Source organism: Rhinolophus ferrumequinum, chromosome 16, assembly GCF_004115265.2.
Source record: "Rhinolophus ferrumequinum isolate MPI-CBG mRhiFer1 chromosome 16, mRhiFer1_v1.p, whole genome shotgun sequence".
NCBI lineage: Eukaryota > Metazoa > Chordata > Mammalia > Chiroptera > Rhinolophidae > Rhinolophus > Rhinolophus ferrumequinum.
Genome location: NC_046299.1, coordinates 46,684,205 through 46,706,079, shown reverse-complemented (window position 1 = coordinate 46,706,079; position 21,875 = coordinate 46,684,205). Strand labels below are relative to the sequence as shown.

The following is a 21,875-nucleotide window of genomic DNA, read 5'->3' as shown; positions in this document are numbered from 1 at the left end:
ACAATGGCTTGAACCAGAGTGCAGTGGGGGAGGAGAGAGGCAGAAGAAGGGGGGAAAAAAAACCCACAAAAAACAAGAGGATAGTGAATAAATGGAAATGATGAAGCATTAATACTTTCATTCCTACTATAGGGTAGTAGATAGGGGAAACTATGTAGTAGATAGGGGAAAGTGAATGGTTCAGCTACAAGCTGAAGTAATGTTAGTGTATCATCATTTTTAAAACTATAATGAATCAATGGTCTAAGCATTGAGCATGAGTGAGTACTAACATCACAAAAAGGAACCTAAACACACATTATGTGCTTTCTGATGGAAAAACAATCACCACCACCATGTAATAATTTTGTTAAAATAATCAAACTCTAATTAAAGCCTCTCTAGATCCAACTACCAGTTTATAGGAAATACAGCAGACTAAGAAAAATGTTACGAGAAACCTTGAGGAAACTCAGCAAAATCCAGTTTGCAGGAAGCGGTGTAGGACAAAGAGTCACCTAGGTTTCATAAACTTTTTGGAGTAATAATTAAAAGGAAATTAAGGAAAATAATTTTTGGTGCCCTACTCACAGCCCCCAGAAACCCATTCATGCACTGTAAATTAGTCATCTGTCTTCTTGATGATTATTTATAGAGGAGAGAATTACATTGTAGGAATAAACGAATGACATCCTACTAAATTTTTGAAAAAGTGAACCATTTCATGTAGAATTGTGAGAGAATGTTGTAGAGAAAAAATTTTAAGTTGAATGATTGTTTTATTTACTGTTATTAAAAGTTGTTTTTGGCCTTAGAGCATTCTTGTTACTTGTGGAAAATTTGGTCATATTAATGTTGTGAACTCTGAAGCTCTTTATTATTAGTGTGTTCTAAGCTAGGTAAATATATTATGTATTCATATTAACAAATAATTTACTGAGTTCTTTTATAAATAAAACATTGTGCTTCATAGTAGGGAATAATCAAGGAAATTAAGATGTGGTCCCTTCCGAATTTATAATTCTGTAGCTGGTCATAAATAATATAAGGTGAAGAATTAGTCAAATAAAGGGTAGGGGTTAGGAATAGGATGACAGAAATGGATTATATTTGTAAATAACTGGCCTTAAGTTACAGTATGAAGCTTTGGTGTTTTGGTATGTGGTACTCTAAATACTAGCCTAGCAGTATTTTTGATAACAGATAGTCTTTTCATTTTGAGGAGCAGAAGAGGAAAGGGAAGTGGCTTTAAATATCTTTTTGAAAAGGAACTTCATTATCTTTCTTTATTTCTACTAAATTTGCTTATTAATTTTTATATTTTTGGACCTGATTTGGATTTTATTGGTAAGTAGTTGCCAAGAAAGAGTTATGTGTCATCTTACTTTTGTATAGCTGTATTGAAAGAGAAAATAATTTTGTATTATGAAGTTTTTACTCAAGAAATTTTAACATTTGTATTGTTATCATTCTTTTTAAAAATGAATATTCTTTATTTTTATTTTCTTTTGAGCTGTCTTTTATACCTCTCATTCAATATTTATGTTGTCTTCAGTTTAAACTAAAATATGTTGAGATAATAACGACACAGATTAGAAAAAACCATTTATTTTGTGCAGGCCAGAAGAAAGATTTGTAAACTTTCCAAATGCTGCTTATGCTTGTGGGATCATTTAATGTTTGTCACTTGGGCAGACTCATCTCTGTAGCAATCAGAATATTCCTATTCATTTTATATCATTGATTCCATGAATAGGAGGTCTAATTAAGTTAGATGATTAAGAGAAAATCCAATAGCACATTTGATGCTATAAAAAATGTCATAAATCATGGATTTTTTTACATTTTATTATTACAGATTCTGAAGAATATTTCTGTGTAAAAAGAATTTTCTCAGGTGGAGATCAAAGCTTTTCACATTGCTCGAATCCCCAGGTAATAGTAGTCATATAAATGATTATTAAGCTCAAATAATTTAGAAGAATTTTTAAACTCATATTAATGTTCTTTGGGTGTTACAAAGTAATTGCTTTAAATTTTTTTCACTCAAGTCTACTCTGATCTATTTAGTAAGTTTTTGTTTCAGGTGTTCAGTAGATACTTCTGTTTTTTAAAAAATTAAATACATAGTGGAAGTATGTCTAGGTTTAAGTTATAATATCTCTTCTCTCTGACTAATCTGCTTATTTTAAAATTTAGAACTGTGGGCCACCAGATGACTTTAGATGTCCTGATCCTTCAAAGCAGATCTGGACTGTCAGTGAAGCTCTAATTCAAAAATGGCTGAGCTACCCCTCTGGAAGGTTTCCTGTTGAGATAGCCAAGTAAGGAAAACTTTTTACTTACACAAGCATAACCTCTCAAGTCCGTGATAGAGCAACCTGTACTTAGGAGTTTTTATTTAAACAAATATTTCATTAAATATCACATTACTGACTGGTTTATATACAAAAGTTTAAATGTCTATAATTTCTGTAATAATGGATATTTTAAGAGATCTCTCATTTAAATTTACATGTCATAATTCTTTCATATACATAATGATATATTAAGTAATTTACAATATTAACTATAGCCACTTTGGGATTGGGTTTGAAATATGTTCCTTCTAATTTCATAGTGGTCACTGTCTTTTAACTTTTATACTCCCTGCAAGATTTGAGTATTACTTTTTTCTTGAATATTTTCCTTATATTGAACTTGTTTAGTACTGAAATTGTAGCTTGTGTTTTTTAAATTGTAGGTCTTGTTGGTGTTTGAGATGAGGGGAGGGCTATATCTGATAAGCAGTTTTTTATTCTTGATTGTTTTCCCAAACTAAAATTCTTCTTAAAACCCCAAAGAGTAGGCTTCAAAAAAACTAACATCCCAGGTTAGATTTACCAACATGTGGAAGAAAATTAAATGTGCATGCTTATGTTAAAAAAATTTTTTTTAAAACATCAGATTTGTTTGGTGAATCAGAGGATGAAAGGAATATTTGAGGGGCGGACGGGTGGCTCACTTGGTTAGAGCACGAGCTCTGGGCAATGGGGCCGCCGGTTCGATTCCCACATGGGCAGTGAGCTCTCAACCACAAGGTTGCCAGTTCGATTCCTCTGAGTCCCGCAAGAGATGGTGGGCTCCCCCCGCTGCAACTAAGATTGAACAGGCACCTTGAGCTGAGATGCCACTGAGCTCCCAGATGGCTCAGTTGTTTGGAGCGTGGGCTCTCAACCACAAGGTTGCGGTTCAACTCCTCAACTCTAACAAGGGATGGTGGGCTGCGCCCCCTGAAACTAACAATGGCAACTGGACCTGGAGCTGAGCTGCGCCCTCCACAACTGAGTTTGAAAGGACAACAACTTGACTTGAAAAATCCTAGGAAGTACACACTGTTCCCCAATAAAGTCCTGTTCCCCTTCCCCAATAAAATCTTGAAAAAAAAAAAGTTACATTTGAGAAAGTCTAGAGTAAACAGTAATACCTTTATCAAGTATTACTTAATAAATCTTTAGTAATTTATAGAATTCTGATTTATTTTCATTGAGTTTTGGTTAGAAGAATGCTTGTATCATTAAGTGTTAGATTAAATATTGATTTTAATTTTTATTACAAAAGAAAGGCAAACAGGTTTCTCATTTTGTGATTTTAAAATTTCTTTTTAGTGAAATAGATGGAACGTTTTCATCTTCTGGTTGTCTAAATGGAAGTTTTTTAGCTGTTAGGTAAGTGGTAATTTGATAATGCTGAAATTCTTAAATTTATTATGTTAAATAATATGTGAAATAATTTTAAAATTTTATTATATTTTCTCTCTTTTTAATAGCAATGATGATCACTATAGAACAGGCACCAGATTTTCAGGGGTTGATATGAACGCTGCTAGGCTTTTATTCCACAAACTTATACAGCCTGATCATCCTCAGATATCTCAGCAGGTTTGTTTTTAAATTACCTTATATTTGTATTATGTAGCCTGTAGAGGTTTTTACTTCGTGTTATTTTATGTTTATAGCCTAATTAACTTTACAGTTTCATACTCTTCATTATGATGTACTTTGTATGATTGTGTTAAATATACAAATATAAGAATTAAAATAAGATTTTGCTTTAAAACATGTGTAATTTAGCTGTCAAATATCTGTAAATCTTTTCAGACATTTGGAGCAGACCCTTAATTTTACTCATCATTACCATGTTGGTTAAGTCTTTATATAGCTATAGAAGTAGAGATGTTTAAATGAGACTTGCTATAGCTATAGAAGTAGAGATGTTTAAATGAGACTTGCATACAAGATTTTTTTGAATTCTCTTAGCAATGCTTAGGCGTTAAGTTTCATTGTGCTCCAAAGCATGTTCACTGATTATTGCAAGATTGTTTTTTCCTTCACCATTTCATGTTTGCTATAGTAAAAGATTTTTTGTTTTTGTTTTTGGAAAGTACATTCATTTTAAATGAAGTAGGTTTTACTTTTTTCAAAATATAGGTGGCAGCTAGTTTGGAAAAGAATCTTATTCCTAACCTGACTAGCTCCTTACCTGATGTTGAAGCATTGAGGTTTTATCTTACTCTACCAGAATGTCCCCTGATGAGTGATTCCAACAATTTCACAACAATAGCAATTCCCTTTGGTACAGCTCTTGTGAACCTAGAAAAGGCACCACTGAAAGTACTTGGTAAGAATTTTAATATTATTTTTTTGTAACCTTTCCTCTTTAAATGAAAATGCTTGTAAGTTCTTTTTTGCTGTTTGAAATTTATCTGTGCTCCTTATTTGACATTGTATTAGGGAAAAACAAACCTGTTTTTCCTTTTGTTGCTTGTTTCTAGTCATCTGATGCTAGTTGTTGGAGGCAATATTAAAATTTTAATGAAACAAAATAGTAGAGACAGTATCAGGAAAGATAAAAACTGATTTTCATATTCTCCTACACACCCCCTCCAGAGCGATGTTGCTATTAAAGAAGTAAAGGAGGAGGAACATTTAAAACAGAACAAAGTTGGGTATTAAATCCTCCTTGAGCTCTGTTAGCTCTTTGCCTTCTGTTTCACTCACTTGCTAATTCCTGATGTTTGATTTTATCTTTCTGCATGTAGATGAGATGCTACTGCTCATCTGGTCTTACAGTTCTGTCTCTTTGTACAATTGTTTTTTGGCCTAAATTTTTCTTCTCTTAATTTTTCTAATTGTAAAGATTTCATCTCTATCTCCTGGCTGTTACACTTTGCTTGCTACTGTTAAACTAATGCTTTCCTTTCTAAATAGTTTTTGTTATATGAAGCTGAGATATATAGAAGTAATAAAATCAGTACAAGAAGTTTAAAGCTGAGAGTGAACAGAGGAAGCAAGAAGTAAAGCGTAGGATCCTGGAATCTGAGGAAGTTAGTTAGAGGGAAGCAGAGACTTACAAGAGGATTGCTTCCGTGTTGTCAAAGGTTTTTGTATTCTTTGTGTGTGCTTCACAGGTTTGTGGTATTTGTAGTTAATAACTACAGATAGTGAATGTGGGGAAGGACAGACATGTTATACTTTATATTGTTCAGCTTCTGTATTTGATTTACCAGAGTACCTTGCATTTTAAAAGTGGTGCTTCACAATATTTCAACTTTATGTTGAGAGGTAAAGCTTGGAAAGATCCTTAAATATTGGAGCAATACAATTTTAAAGGGTTTTGCTTAAAAATTAAAATTCTAATGTCCAAAGCACTTTTTAATTGGTTTTAATATTAGGTATAACGGTAAGTTTTTAATGTAATTTAGGAAACCAAAAATATAAATTCAGTAGACCTTTCTTACTTTATTTTGCTTTTGAAAGCTTTTAGTGCAGTATTCTTTAACTTGAGGGTGAAGATTATAAACCCTAGAAATGTCATGTAAATATTATCATGTGTATCTTCCTGGGATTTTAGAATAAAAGTCAGTGTTATTTTGAAAACAGTTTTTAAAAATTCGTTTTATTTGTGTGTTCACCTTTTAATAACAGAAAACTGGTGGTCAGTACTTGAACCTTCACTATTCCTCAAGATTGTAGAACTTTTTAAGGAAGTTGTGGTACATCTTTTGAAACTCTACAAGATTGGCATTCCCCCTTCTGAAAGAAGAATTTTCAACAGTTTTCTTCATACTGCATTAAAGGTTTTAGAAATATTACATAGGGTATGTCCAATAGTTTCTTTATTTTACTCTTTCCCCATTGCTACTAACAGATTGATGTTTATTTTAACATTAACATATTACAGATTTAGATTGGCATAACAGATACAATGGAAGTTTGGAAGAGTTACCTAAATTTTCCTTTTAAAGAAATAATATGTCTATATTTCGGAGCTTTGGTTTTATTTGACTTTGTTAGGCATTTATAGATAACTTGTCTGTAGTTGGGCAGAAGAATAGCATATTAATGAATTAGAATTCTCTCTATATTTTCTTGTGAAGAAAATAATTTATTAGTTTAAATAATGTGAGTGTTTTTGCTATTTTTACGTACTTATATGAAAGAAACTGCATCCTAGTTGTGATTATGAAAATTTAAACTCAGGTTCTTTCGCTAATTGGGTACTTCAATTTAAGTGGAACATTTTATTTGAAACAAATGACTAATTTGAAATTGGAACCATATATGACTTATTAATTTGCCTATTGTTCTTTCCTGCACTTCCTCTCAGTGTAAGAAATAGTACACTTTACACTTGTAGCAATTCAAAGTTACCATGTTTCCCCGAAAATAAGACCGGGTCTTATATTAAGTTTTGCTCCAAAAGACGCATTAGGGCTTATGTTCAGGGGATGTTATCCTGAAAAATCATGCTAGGGCATATTTTCCAGTTAGATCTTATTTTTGGGGAAACACGGTATATAAAGTGGTAGTCTCAGCTATTTCTTTAAAGATGGATCTGAGACATCCCTGACAGCTGGTAATATTTCTGTTTTGTCACTTGATATTCTTGAGATGCTATTTTCTTTTTGGGAGACATGACCTAAGGAAGAAGCTTATGTTTCTAGCCTCAAGAATGACTGGAAAACCCATATGAATCTTTTTTTTTTTTTTTAACTAAATGTCGTTTTACCCCCATCCTCCTGATTTTTTTTTAAAATAAATTTTATTGGGGAATATTGGAGAACAGTGTGTTTCTCCAGGGTCCATCAGCTCCAAGTTCTTGCCAAGTCACCGTTTTCAATCTTTAGTTGTAGGGGGGGTGCAGCTCACTGGCCCATGTGGGAATCGAACTGGCAACCCTGTTCAGAGCTTGCGCTGTAACCAACTGAGCCATCAGGGCCATCCCCCCATATGAACCTTTATTCGCTAATTTCCTCTCCTCAACAGCTTCTTTACCATTTTCAGACCCTTTTTGCCTACTACGGAGGTAAATGATACAGGAATAAAGAAGATAGTCCTTCTGTTTTCTGTAAGAAAGAACCCTTAAGGACCATTTGTTTTTCTTTTTTATTCTTTTAGTGAAGTTCCTGTGTATTTTTGTAAATGACTTAACTTTTTGAAATTACTTTTTTCTTTTGTATTTAGTATGTCCAAGATTCCTAGAAAAACAAGTCATTCTTCTCATTACAATCAAAGAAATGATAGCTATTTCTTTCCTAGGGAAACAAGTCATTCTTATGTTTTCCTTTCCCAGAACAAGACTTTCTTACAGCATTTTAGGATTTACTGGGTTCTACAATAAACTGCTATTAAGAAGATTCTCTAACTTAATGAGACGAGCCTCAGTTTTTCTCCATGCGTTCCATTTGTCTGGGATTCAAGAGATTCTTTAGGTTTTGTTTTTCTTTCCTCTGGACTCTGTTTTCCTATTACAGTGAACCATTGTTTGTCAGCCAGACCCTATTCCCAAATAATTATTCACACTCTTCCTTATGTACTTAACCTTTATTACCTCTTAAAATATATATGTGTGTGTGTGTGTGTGTGTACATATATATATATACATATACATATTTATTTATTTATTTATTTTTGCTTTGGCTGTGTCTTTTACAAGTAAAAGGGAGGGTACGAGAAGGGGAGGGAATCAAACCTTCTTTCTTTTATAATTACAGATAGAATTTGAGCAAGTAACTTATCTGCCTAACTCAGAAACTTCAATCTTTACTGAAGATGAACCCTAGGGGTTCATCTCCAGAGGCCTTTTTGATGGGGCCACGCTAGATACTCGGATCCTAAATTCTTGCTAGCTGAAAGGGAATTCAGCTAACAGTGGCCAGGATTAAACCTTCCTTTGTACTTTAATTCATGTGAGCACTTTATATATATTCCTCATTTAACTTTTAAAACTCTATGTAGTTGATATTTTGCTCCTTAATCTGAATGTCAAAGGTCATAAGCCAGTTAAGTAGCAGAGTTGAAATACAAATCCAAACATACTTCCAAAGTTCTTGCTGTTTCTAATGTACTTCTGAATCAGCAAATACAGTATTATTTATACAGTATTGTTTAGAAGGGGGTTTGCTTTTATTTTATGCCCCTAGATGTAAAGGTTTATACTTCCATAATTGCAGATAGTATCATATTGTTAAAAGACCATGTTTCTAACTCCATTTGTGCTGCTCCTTATAAGTACAATTTTGAACTTATCTTTCTCTTTATTACATGTGCAAGTGGAGAATTTTATATAAAATAAGGATTAAAACACTTGCCTAACAGGTTCCCAGGATTAATGTATTAATTAAATTATACAATACCTGTAATTAGTATACATTCCTACGGCAGTGATTTTTCTATCACCACACTACCATCATTTGGATGGGAAACTACTTTTGACTTGATTTATTGGATTATTAGGAAATTGGGTTCTTGTTTGAAGTTGTGACATATTCAAAAGCAGGATAAAAAGGGTATCAATTTCTTAAGCATCTCTTACTGGGAATCCTTAGGGCAGTCACTTAACCTTTCTTCTGCTCTTTACGTTGGAGAAAACTTTCCTTGGTCCTAATCTGCCATAAATAGATACCTGTGGAAATGAACTACCAGGGATGATTCATTTTCATTGTTAGTGAAACCCAAGTTGCTTGTCAGAAACTTGTTTTTTCACACACGTTATGTCTAACAACTATACATTGCTTCACTGTGCTCCATGCTTAAGAATTAGGATAAATTTCCTTAAATGATTTTCTTCTTCACCTAATCCTAGAGTAGGATTAGGAACTAGAGAACTAGAGTGTTGTCTCCTAACCGTTTTGGGATATATGGATGACTTCTTCCTCCATCTATCCTTTGGAAAGCTTTTGAATTAAAAATAATTTCTATGCTCCAAATGGCATAAGAAAGATAATTTTGGTACTTGGTGTCAGGAATGGATATATTACCAGAAAAATGAGTTTACTGGCAAGTAATTGGGTTATTTAGTAGTTTCTGAGTTTTCACACAGTACATTATATATTTCACACAGTACTGATATGCCTAAAGAATAGAATTACTTAACTGCTATATATGCCAGTCTTCTAAGTCTGTGATTTTCAAAAAGCATTATTTGCAAGGAACTCTTAAATAAACCAAACAGATAAGGCACACGTATATACTTACCATATACTACCTCTGAACTGAGGTTTATAAACTAGAATACTGAACAATAATTAAAATGTGAAATAAAAGTGTTATCAAATGTAGATTTCATTTTGTACATTTTAGGCAATAATACTAAGCGTATAGGTTCTTTTTGTAATGCTTTCCATTCACTTCACTCTTTAATTTTTATTTTGAATATCATCATATATACACAAACATTGAAATACAAACAAAATAGATACCTATATCCTCCATTCTAGATTTAGCCATTGTTAACGTGCTGTAACATTTGCTTATGTTACATGCTGTACCATTTGTAGATGTGTGTACTATATACTTTTTTTCTTGAATAATTTGAAAATAAAATCCTGATTATTGCCCTTTTATACTCAGCATTTGTCTTCTTGGGCATTTTCCTACATAACAGCAATGCTATTATTTTTTTTAAAATAAATTAACTAATTCTGTAATATCTGGGCATATTTAAATTTTCTTTGTTGTATCAAAAATGGTTTTTATATTGCTGCTCTTTTTTAAAACTAGAGTTAAGTCAAATTTCATTTTTGTGTTTGTTGAGTCTTGTTAGTCTCTTTTCCAGTCTGTGAATGTAGTATATCGCTTCATTTATTTACGTCTCTATTTTCTGTCAGCAGTATTTTGTAGTTTTCAGAGGTCTTGTACCCTTTGTTAAATTTATTCCTAAAATATTTTATGTTTTTGATGCTATTGTAATAGTTAAAATTGTTTTTAAATTTGCAGTTATTTGTTGCTAGTGTGGAGAAATTTAGTTGGGTTTTTGTTTTGTACTCTGTGACCTTGATAATTTATTCTAGTAATTTTCATAGATTCATTTGGATTTTTTATGTACACAGTCATGTTATTTTCTTGCCTTATTTTATTGACTAAAACTTTCAGTACAATGTTGAATATAAATGGTTTCAGTGGACATCTTTGCCTAGTTCCTAATCTTAGAAAGCATTCAATATTTTACCAATAAGTATGATGTTGGCTGCAGAGTTGTTTTTTTTTTTAAAGGTAGGCTTTGTCTTTTTGAAGAAGTTTCTATCCCTGGTTTGCTGAGAGTGTTTCTTATTAAGGTGTATTGACTTTTTTGTTAGATGCTTTTTTCTACATCTGTTGAGATGAACAAATGATTTTTTTCTGAAATGTAGTGGAATTCATTGATATTTGAATGTTACACCAACCTTGCATTTCTGTGATAAACTCCACTTGAGCATTATATATTATACTTTTTATATATTGTTGGATTTAATTTGCTAATTTTTTGTTAAGAGTTTTATGTCCATGTTCATAAGGGATATTGATCTGATATTTTTTTTATGTGATAATTTTTGTTTTTCATATTGTCATCAACTTTTAGTATCAAGGTTATTCTAGTTTCATGAAATGAATTAAGAAATGATCCCTCTTTCTCTATTTTCTGACTTTAAGGTTGGTATTATTTCTTCCTTAAATGTTAGAATTTATCAATGAAACCATTGTGGCCTGGAGTTTTCTTTGGGGAAATTTTAAAATTTTATATTAAAATTTAAAAATAGCGTAATTTATGTTTTCTGCTCTTGAGTCAGTTTTAGTAAGATATGTATGTGGTGATGTTCCCTCTGTCGTTCTTGGTAGTGGTAATTTGTGTTTTCTCTTTATTCTTCAGTCTGTCTAGATGCTTCCCAATTTTATTGATCTGTTCGTAAACACATTTGCTTTCATTGATTTTTCTCTAGTGATTTTGTCTTTTCTTTGATCAATTTTCAATCTTCATTTCCTTTCCTCTATTTGACTTGTCTTTAATTTGATCATCTTTTTCTAGATTCTTAAAGCAGAGGCTTAGATCATTGATTTTAGAGTTTTTTAAAATCTAAAATGATCATTTAATGCTTTAAATTTACTTCTGTGTTCTGCTTTACTAGCATACCACACATTTTGATGTGTTGTGTTTTTATTTTCATTAAGTTCAAAATATTTTCCTAAAGCCCTTATCTTGCTCCAACATCTGAGTCATCTCTAAGTCTGACGCTTATGATTGCTTTGTCTTTAGACATTTTTTGTGTAGCTTTTGTTTGTTTTATTTTGCTTATTTGCTTTTTGATATGCTTCATAATTTTTGGTTGTCTGTAACATAGCAAAGGCTGATGTAAAATAGATTTAAAGCCTGTAAATGGATACACGTCTTCTTCTGTGTGGCTCTTAGTGGGATTGAAGTCAATGTTGTCAGGAGTTAAATTGGGATTGAGTTTTTAGTTTGTTCTAGTTACCTTCATTGCACCAAAGGCCTCAAATTTTTCTGTTGGCCTGATGCGTAGGGCAGAGTTGAAATGTCACATTTTTTCCCTCAATATTTATGCTTCACTCTACACGCCTGCTCCTTGAAAGAGTTTCTCTCTCCTCACTCTTGCCCTTCCCAGAGGTAAACTGGTGTTGCTTGTTACCCAGTGCTTTCAAGATTGGTAGAGGAGAGGGGATAGAAATGTTTTTTGTTGTGCTTTAGCCTCCGTCTCAGATTGTGTGCCAAGACCTTGGGGATGGGACTCTCTCAGAGATTCTGCTCCCTCCCCTCAGCAGTAGCTGTCCTCTAATCCTACTGATAGAAGATTCTGGGCTCAGGACTGTTCTTGTCCCTCTTTCTCCCAGGGATTGAGGGTTTTTCCCTCCTCTTGCACCAAGGCATGGAATTTACTTCTCTTTTTTCATTGGCTTAAGGCTTGTGTTCTCTCTATATGAGAGAAGGATTTGGGCAGGGTGGCGGGCCTTGTCCCCTTCTCACAGTGGCAACCAGGTCCTTGCGCTACTGAGAGGCTCTTGATCTGCCCAGTTTCCAGTCATCCTCCTGGGCCCCCAGTGGAGGTCTGTGGAAGAGTCCGTGTGAGTGAGTGCAAACTGTCTGGGACTCCCAGGGGTTTTATACTGTCAAGTTATCCTGTAGTCAGCCTTAAGCTATTGCTTATAATTTGGCTTTCTTCTTTCTTGCTTGTATGACAGCAGAATCTTCCTCTTGGCTCTGCCACAGGTGAACCTTTTTCTGACATGCTGTTTCTGTTTGGCAGTATCTGTCCGTCCCTGGAATTCACACTACTTTGATTATCTTTCGACATTAGCTCTCTGATGAATTCAAGAAAAATTTTGGGTAATTTAGACGTGTTTTGTTTAATTGTTAGTGTTTTAGGATTTTTCCAAATACCTTGTTGTCACTGACTTTTAGTTTAATTCCATTGTGGTTCGAGGACATACTTTGTATATTTTGGATTCTTTTAAATGTATTATATTTTGCTGTGTGTAATGCGCACCCATGTTTTTGGCCCAAACTTTCAGGGGAAAAAAAAAATCTTTCGGTTTAATTTTTTAATTCACATTTTTACTTGTTTACATTTAGGTACTTGTTTTTGTATTATAAAGGAATTTTAGCATTTATTTTTTTAATGTATTATGGTACAAGAAATTTTATATAACAAGTAATTACAAAACAGAAGAACAGATACAAGGTATAAGAAATTTTATGCACTGGTAACAAATTCACAATATTTACGCATCGTAGAAAGCCAAGAATTCTTCGCCAATACAAGTTCGTCCTAAGTTCAACAAAACAGATTCTAGAGTATTATTTTGTATAAAAAATACTGTTATTGATTTCTAAAGTTACACTTTTAACTCATAAGCGTAAGTAAAAGAATTAAAAACATTTATATAGATATGGAATTACTACTACCCATGTATAAGTGCATCCTTATTTTTCCCTCACAAATTTGGGCAAAAAAGTGCACATTATACACGGGAAAATACGGTATTCATTAAGACTTGCTTTATGGTCCAGGATATTGTGTTTTAGTGAATGTTCCATGTGTAATTAATTCCTGGGTGGAATAATCAACGATAGTTCAAGTTGGTTGAAATTGTTGTTTAAATCTTCTATACTTAACTGATTTTATTTTTTTTTCTGTCAGTTACTGAGAGAGAGAGGTGTTAAAATTTCCAACTACAATGGTGGTTCTGTTGATTTTCTCTTCATATATTTTGAAGCGCTGTTATTTGGGATTGCTAAGACTTCTCAATAAATTATTCCTCTTATTATTATGAAGTGTGTCTTTTTTCCTCTGGAAATGCTTGTCTTGAAGTCTTTTTTAACAGTAGCCTCCCAGTTGCTGCTTTCTGCTGGGGTGTATGTACACTTAAGGTTTAAGAGTTAGCCAGAAGTGTGGGGGGACTTTGCATACAGATTTTGCGGCTTCACTCTCCAGGTTTCTTTCTGAAATTTTTTTCTCCCCTCACCGTCTGCCATGTAGGCCACCTCAATCTCTGACCTATGACTCCTCTGTCTGGTAAAACTGCTGCTTTCTGCTTGAGTTCTATCTCCTGTCCCTCATGTTGATTTGGAAGTGCTCCCATGGGGAAAAAATGTGGATCTCACATGTGCTTTCTTTCTTTCAGAGATTATGTTCATTCCTGTTTCTGCCTGCTTTTGGTTGATCTCCAGTGTTTTTTAATAGCTGGTTTTTAATATATTGTCCAGAGTTTATAATTGTTATTGTCAGGAGGCTTAGTCTGATATAAGTATTCTGCCATATACAGCAACAGAACCCCTCTAGTCTCTTAATTAGGAACAACCTCCACCTTTTGTTTTTAATCCCATTACCTTGACTTTTTGGAGAGTCCTGGCCCATCTTCTTATAAAAGTCTTACAATCAGGGTATTTGTCTGTTTCCTTAGAGTGATGTTTAACTGTTCCTCAATCATTTGTATTTCCTGTAAACTGGAATTTAGATCAAGAGACTTGATTGGATTCAGGGTAAACATTTCTCTGCTTCATAGATGACGCCTGTACTTCTTGTTACATTATATCAGAAGGATAATAATATTTGATTGTCCCAGTATTGGTGATGATTTGTTTTGATTATTCAGTTAATGTGGTTCTCTCCACTGTAAAGATTTGTTTTTACCTTTGTAGTCAGTAATTTCTAGGGGGATAATTTGTATTCCCTTCATTTTTCACATCCTATTTAAATGTCACTTCTTTATTCCAATCAGATGCCAGTACAGAGTGATACTTAAGCATTAGCTGTTCTTGTCGTTAGTAAATCCCATTCCCCAACCAGAAGTCCTCATAGTTTCTAGTTTATATATAGTATAAACTGGGGGTGCCAAAACATTGTATATAAGTGGACACTTTGGTCAACGTTGCTCGAGCAGTAATTCACCATAATCAGAAGTATCTGGATGCTGATGGTAACCACTTTGAGCACCTCTTGTAATTGCACAAGTCATACGTGACTTGTGTTGATTTTTTGTTATTGGTATATATAATTACAATTTTAACAGTTTTTTCCTTTCTTAAAATGTGTATAGATTTTTTTGGCACCCTCTATATTTTAATGGCACGTATCTCATACTCTGGTGGTTACATAAATATTTTTCTTTTTTTTATTGAGTTTGAGGTACTGAATGCATATATCACATCTTAAAAGTCTGCGTTTCCCATAGCAGTACACTAACATTTTGCATATAGTAGGCACTAAGTAAATTATTTTTTATAGGAAGAGAAAATTAGCTAAGAAATCTCAAGTCTTTCTCTGTTAAAACATTTTTTAATCTCTGTCTTAAGTATTGGTTAAGTTTAATGTTAATTGTACTTTTTTTTTGTAGGTAAATGAGAAATCGGGGCAGATTATACAGTATGATAAATTTTATATACATGAAGTACAAGAATTGCTAGATATAAGGAATGATTATATCAACTGGGTCCAACAGCAGGCCTATGGAATGGTATGTTTCCTGTTGCATTTTGTGATTTCATTTTTATGTATCATTTGTTCTAATATAAATGAAACAATTGCTCATTTTTGAAACACCAAAGTTTTTCAAGGCTTTAATCCAGAGTTTATTTTTTAAGTAAAAACATTACAAAGGACCAGCTACATATTATGCAATATTTATAAATTAACATTCTACTCCTGTACCAAAGCCAAACAAAAGAGACGGATTATACTTTTCTAAAGAAAAATGCAAGTGTGACACAGATTTATAACTCATTTGTTTTCCATGTGGCTGCTTCTTAATTCATTAATGTTGAGAATACCGAAGTCCCTGATACTGAAACTCGAAGAAGGTATTACTATTGTGAGATGAGTGCCTTAGAACTACCAGAAGAGAGCCCTAGGACCATTGATTCTATTTTTGATTTTTTCCCCCTTTTATGTGTTCAATTTTATTTCAGATTTTTGATGTACATCTACTTGTCTACGTACTTCTTTTCATATGGCTAAGTCTCTAATATACTGGACCATTAATGCCCCATTAAAATAATAGCATAGTTTTATAAAAGTTGAATTAGGTATGTAATTTTTAATAGAGAAAAGGGTAAGCAGCTAGATGTAAAATAGTTAGGTTTAATACTCTTGCTAACCATTGTAGTATACTTGAGGCCAGCTTTTTCCAATCCTTGAGGCCTGCTTCTTCCAAAGCAGATAATTTAAGCAATAGGTTTATATGTAGCAGTTGTAGAAAGGGGAGTAGCCTTTCATTGCTTGCTAGGCACCAGCTGCAAGCTCCTTGTGGCTAGGCACTCTGTCAGTTTATTCACCAGCACCTCTAATAGTATCTGCAATAAGTCAAGTAGGCACTAAAAAAGTACAGTAGTTTTTGAATGGTAATGTGGTTAGTGCATGCTGTTTTTAGGATACTCTCACTTATAGAAATCAGGTCACTTCTGGAATATCTTTTGCTTCCTTCCCTAGGTACTTGGGTTAGATTGGGAGAGACTTGTTGATTTTTTTTTCCTCCCCTTAGAATCACTCGGAAGCTAGGTCAAGTTCCCAGCCATTGTATAGAATAAGGTTTACTCATTTGCTCATTCAACAATTATTTATTGAGAATCCCCTATGTAACAGGCACTTTTTTAGGTATTAGAGATACAGTGATGAACCAGACAGATAAGGGCCCTGTTCTCACGGTATTTATAATTTAATGGATAAGATGGACAGTAATCAAATAAAGTAAAAAATATTAGTTAATCATATGTACTAAATAGAGAATTGAAATAAGAGAATATAATAAAACTATGGATTTGTGCAGTTGGGTAATCTGAAAAGTCTGTCCAATGAAGTATGAGCTGTAATCTAAATGACAAGAAGCAGTCGTATAAGATCAGAGTAGAGAGAACTTCAGGACAAGTGAACATCTAGTAAAAGACCTTGGGTGAGAATAAACTTGACATGTTTGATGGAAAGAGGCTAGTATGGCTAGAATATGGGAATGGGAAGAGTTCTAGAAAAGGATCAGAGAAATGGACAGGTGCCCTGTCATGGAGGTATTGTAAATTAAGATTGGGAACTTGGATTTTATCTGAAGTGTGTGGTAAGCCATTGAAGAGTGGTAAGCAGGGTGGAATACAATGTGATTTATATTTTTAAATCATCACTCTGTTGGCTCTGTGAAGAATGGAGTGAGGGGAATGGAACAAAAATGAAAGAGGGAGACTAGTTAGAAGATTTTTTTAGTAGATTAGGGAAGATAAAATGATGAATTTGACTAGGATGGTGGTTGTATAGATGGAAGAGGGAAATGGACTTGGAATACCTCTTGGAGGTAAAGGGGACAAGAATTGCTGATGGATGAGGAAATGAAATGAGGAAAGGAGAGAGACAACAAAGGAGATTAAGGAGTGGCAGGTAAGGTAAGAGGAAAACTAGGAGAGAGTTGTGAAAACCAAAATTAAAAAGTGGAGGAGAGACTGTGTTTACGTTTGCTTTTAGGATGAGATGCAGTATTCATTTGGCCTTCGCTCATCAAACACATCATTTATGTATGTGAAATCCTAGATAGACATGGAGATCCTATTTGGTGCCAGTTTGATTATGATCATAACTATTGCAACTCTTGGAGTTTCATGGTAATACTGGGAAAATAAATGGATTATCCTAATTTTAGATTTTTAAATCAATTTTTTAAAATTAATGATATAAAAACGTAAAATTAAAAATCCTTCCAGAGCACTTAGAGATCTCTAAGAATACATTCCCCAGGGATTTGCAAGCCGGTTTTAGAAACATTATCCTAGAGAGTCATTTCCTCCTGGATCGCTGTGAATGCGATCAGATGACCTTTGATACCTGAATTTATATCTAATATATAGGTCACAAACTACTTTCATTCTGAGCAAATTAAGTGAAATACTGATCTAATAGGATTTTTTAGTTAGCAGAATCTTGTGCTACATGGAGAAGCTATGGCTTGAATGTTTGCTTTTAAGTTTGGCCGGTGTGTATCCAAACTCTGCTTGGTAATGTAGCTGTGGTGATACCAAGTTGAATTTCCCGCAGAACTATTTCAGTGCTACCGGTACTGTTTTCTGGTAAAGAGAGACAGTAGAGGATCACTTTCCTATTTTTTGGCTTTTCCTCTTTTCTTATTCTCTCCAGACCTGTGATATGGTTGGTATACCTGAGAATTGCTCTCTATTACTCTACTCTTTCAACCACTTGCTTTTCCTTTCTTTATTTATAGACAGTGATATTAATTAGGTGGTTTTGGCAGTCGAAGCTTGTTACGTATTTAATTTGTTTAGTGGGTTTAATATCATATCTTAGAAATCAGAATCTTGAATCCATGATTTGGGTTCTTCTAATCTATCTCTGGGAATAGAAGGCTGGCAGTTAGTTTACTTTGAATGTCTTTGACTATGCAACTCTTAATTAGTTCCCTAACTTACATTATGACATTTAACCTCACAGTACCTCTTTCTTTGAGAGAGTTCAAAGCCCTTTCACATTTCACACTTACACATAAAGACTTTTTTCCTGTGTCTTTTTAATAAAGTTCATACTTGTATTACTAGTCTTAACTGAGTGGAATATTATGTTGACTCTGTAAGTAAAGTTTTAAAGAATCTATCCTAAAGGTACTCCCATGCTGTTTTGTGATGATACAGATGTGTGTATAGGTATTCGTGTGCACATATACATGTGTGTACATATGTATGTATGTGTAGATACAGGGGGTGCCAAAAAATGGTAAACATTTAAGAAAGGAAAAACTGTTAAAATTGTAATACTCAATATATACCGATAATAAAAGACGAATACAAGTCACATTTGAGTTTTGCAATTACAAGAGGTGCTCAAAGAGGTTCCCATCAGCGTCCAGACATGTTTGATTACAGTGAACTACTGCTTGAGCAACATGGACCACGGTGTCCACTTGTATACATTTTTTTGACACCCCTGGTATATACACATCTTGAAATAATTCCATTGCATAATTGTGAAGTTTTAAAAATTATTTGATAGAATATAATTACTATGAATCATAAGAAACATGTTTATAAATTATATTTATATATGTATTTACACATATATCACTTTACCGTGTTCTAAATATTGTAAGGAAATTATTTTACCTTTATTATATTTGTCTTTGTGCCACAATCTGTTGAGATTTTTTTCTCTATTTACTTTCTTTCCCAGTTAGGATTTTAAGGTTCCATCAGGTATACACTGTCTTGGTCCCTAACCATTAACAACTAATTCTGTGAAATTTTTTGCTTTCCTTATAATATCCTTTTGTACTGCTGAGGCTTCTAACTTTTCATCTCATTGCCTTCCATTTTCCTTTCCGTTTTTACCCTTTTTCCCTTTACATGTTTTCATGAAGTTCATAGCATTTTAAACTATTAAAAACTTTTCAAACATTTTGTAGAGGTTAACCAAGTGTTAAAAATTGAGGAATATTTTCTCCATTTGCCAGGTAGAGAAACTGAGCCATAAAATTATTTCTTTAAGACAGAGTTAGGCTAGGATTAGTTTCCCTATTCTACCTAAATTCTGCAAATGGGGTGCTTAGTTGCAAAAGCCAAATTTCATTATGTTGAGGCCTCAATTATTTTATGATCACAAGGTACCTGAAACAAAGTTCTCACATTTATAGATATAAATATATAAGGTGCATGTGGAAAGGGTAAGTTTTGTATATATATTTTGTTCTACTTCATTAATTCAATATTCTGCTGTAGCAAAAATATATGAAATGCTACTTTGAATAGAAATAGTTAAATTTGAACACTAACATTGCTCTTTCCATATTATTGTTACATTCTGCACTGCTGTCTTAGGATGTCAACCATGGATTAACTGAGGTAAGTTTGGTGTAATAAAGTCTCATGTCCAGAGTAATATATACTTTATTTTGTCTTAAGTGATAGGAGAGCCAAAGGTTCCTCATTTGTGTGACTTTAAAACTTATCTATCTATCTATCTATATATCTATCTATATACAGATATATCTATATATTTATATGATTATTTATAAAAATGAATTTGTGGCTTTAAAACATATATACAGAAATTGCCAAAAAAATGTATACACTTTTTAAGAAAGGAAAACTATTAAAATTGTAATACTCAGTATATACCAATAACAAAAGATGAGTACAAGTCACGTTTGCCTTCTGCAATTACAAGAGCTGCTCAAAGTGGTTACCATCAATCAGTGTCCAGACACTTCTGATTATGGCAAACTACTGCTTGAGCAACGCTGACCAAAGTGTCCACTTGTGTACATTTTTTTGGCACCCCCAGTATTATACATATATGCATATGATTATTTATAAAAATGAATGCATAGAAATTGTCCTGTATAACATTTCAGGTTAATTTTCTTAAGAAAATTGAAACCTGTTTTAATTTAATATTACACCTGTATGATACCTTTCAACAGTATTTGCTCCTAAAAATCTTCCAGCATAAAATACAGTGTGTTCTCAGAATATAAAAAAGTAAACTTTTAAAATTGACAAATGCCTATGCAATAAGCCAGAAATATTTTATATTAGAGAAGTAAATGATCTTCAATTTTTAAACTAATAATCATTACTCAATGGTTATAAAATGAAGCAAACTCGTTTAGTATGATTATCTTCTTCACTTTGTCTAATGTACTGTCTTAATATATATAGTTCTAGCACTTTGGTTTACATAATCAGCAATCCTAAACCACCTTTTTAACAATTGGGAATGTTGTAGTAATTCTTTTACACTTCTGTGATAGACTAGATTTTGTTGTGTTGACTTGCTTTTTTTCTAGCACTTGAACCAATGAAGCATTTGGAATTAGCTTTAAATTATAGGCCCCTAAGATTATGTGTTTTCCCATCCTAAAATAGAAGTAGCGTAAAAAATTATGAAATAAGAGTTTTTGAATCAAAGGGGACTTAGAAATCTTCTCAATCTTTTAGCGTTTCAGAGTAGTAAAATGACTTTCTACCATTAATAGCTGGTTAGTGACACAAATATAGGATGGAGGTAAAAACTGTCATGAAAAATAATGAAGAATGATAATTTACTGTAAGGTTAATATAACTCAGCAAGTTGTCTTATATGTTGAAAACAAAGAGTTGATAGTCTCATTGTATTCTGTACTGATTGGGGACTACTGGATTACTTTGGTTTTGGTGGCCATAGTTAAGAGAGAGTTAGACAAACTGAAATACATTTAAAAGAAGACAATTAGGATGGAGAACTGGAAACCATATTTTTTTTTTCAGAATGGCTGGGAAAACTGGGAGTGTTTAGTGTGGAAAACAGACAACTTAGAGAAAGAGTGTGAGGACTTGAAATATTTAATCCATATATGCTTCCCTGCAGAGGCAAAATGAAAATTGAAATACAAAACAGAGTGATGCATAGTGATATATAGAAATGCAGGTTCACATTTAATATAAAGAACTTTCTAAGCACTTAAGAAATGGGTTGTTTCATCGTGTATTAAGTTTTGAAGGAAAACCTTATAATGGGTTCTGTGTCAGGGCTGGCACAAAATTACTGCCTTGTTGGGTAGATGGTAGGAATACATCTCCTTCAACTGCAAGAATCTGTGACTGGCAATTCATAGCTCTTTGTATTTCTCTGCTCCGTTAAAACAGTACTCAATCACTGCATTACCTGCTAGGATAAATAATTATAAGGTGACTAATACATAATGCATGTAATACTAGATCAGTTCTCCCAACTTTAAAGGTTGACGGAGCATAATAATACTATTGGTACTTATTTTGTATGTTGAATGAACAGAAAGTTGGGTTAATGGTGTTGGTACCCTAATGACATGCAGTAAATATCTGTTGAATGAAAAAGATTGCTTATCATTGGCCTCTGCTGCTAGAGAAGCCCTAACATATGAGATCTGAGTACTGTATTTAACTTGGAGGTTCCCAGTTTTAGAATAGATTTGCAGTCTACTTCACTGAAACTTGGAGTTAATATATAAAGCAAAAGATATTTGTAATTTACCATGTAGTGGACTCTCAAGTACTATATAATTTCCTCCTAAAATTTGGAATTGGGTTATTCCAATGCCTCATCTAATTATCAGTAAAAATTCTATGCAGGCATACCTCGT

General features: G+C 33.2%; 1 protein-coding gene across 5 annotated transcripts in view; it reads left to right on the top strand.

The window, feature by feature from the left end:
• The window catches only part of HERC4 (HECT and RLD domain containing E3 ubiquitin protein ligase 4), a 117,264-nt gene that overhangs the window by 60,748 nt on the left and 34,641 nt on the right, over positions 1-21,875 (top strand). For 4 of the 5 annotated variants that reach the window (XM_033130630.1, XM_033130628.1, XM_033130629.1 and 1 more), the window contains 8 exons: positions 1,838-1,914; positions 2,179-2,303; positions 3,627-3,686; positions 3,788-3,899; positions 4,449-4,638; positions 5,946-6,118; positions 15,129-15,248; positions 19,591-19,614. In XM_033130630.1, coding sequence (XP_032986521.1) covers positions 1,838-1,914; positions 2,179-2,303; positions 3,627-3,686; positions 3,788-3,899; positions 4,449-4,638; positions 5,946-6,118; positions 15,129-15,248; positions 19,591-19,614 — 881 coding nt within the window. The remainder of the gene's footprint in view (positions 1-1,837; positions 1,915-2,178; positions 2,304-3,626; positions 3,687-3,787; positions 3,900-4,448; positions 4,639-5,945; positions 6,119-15,128; positions 15,249-19,590; positions 19,615-21,875) is intronic. The other variant, XM_033130631.1, reaches the window with a different exon arrangement.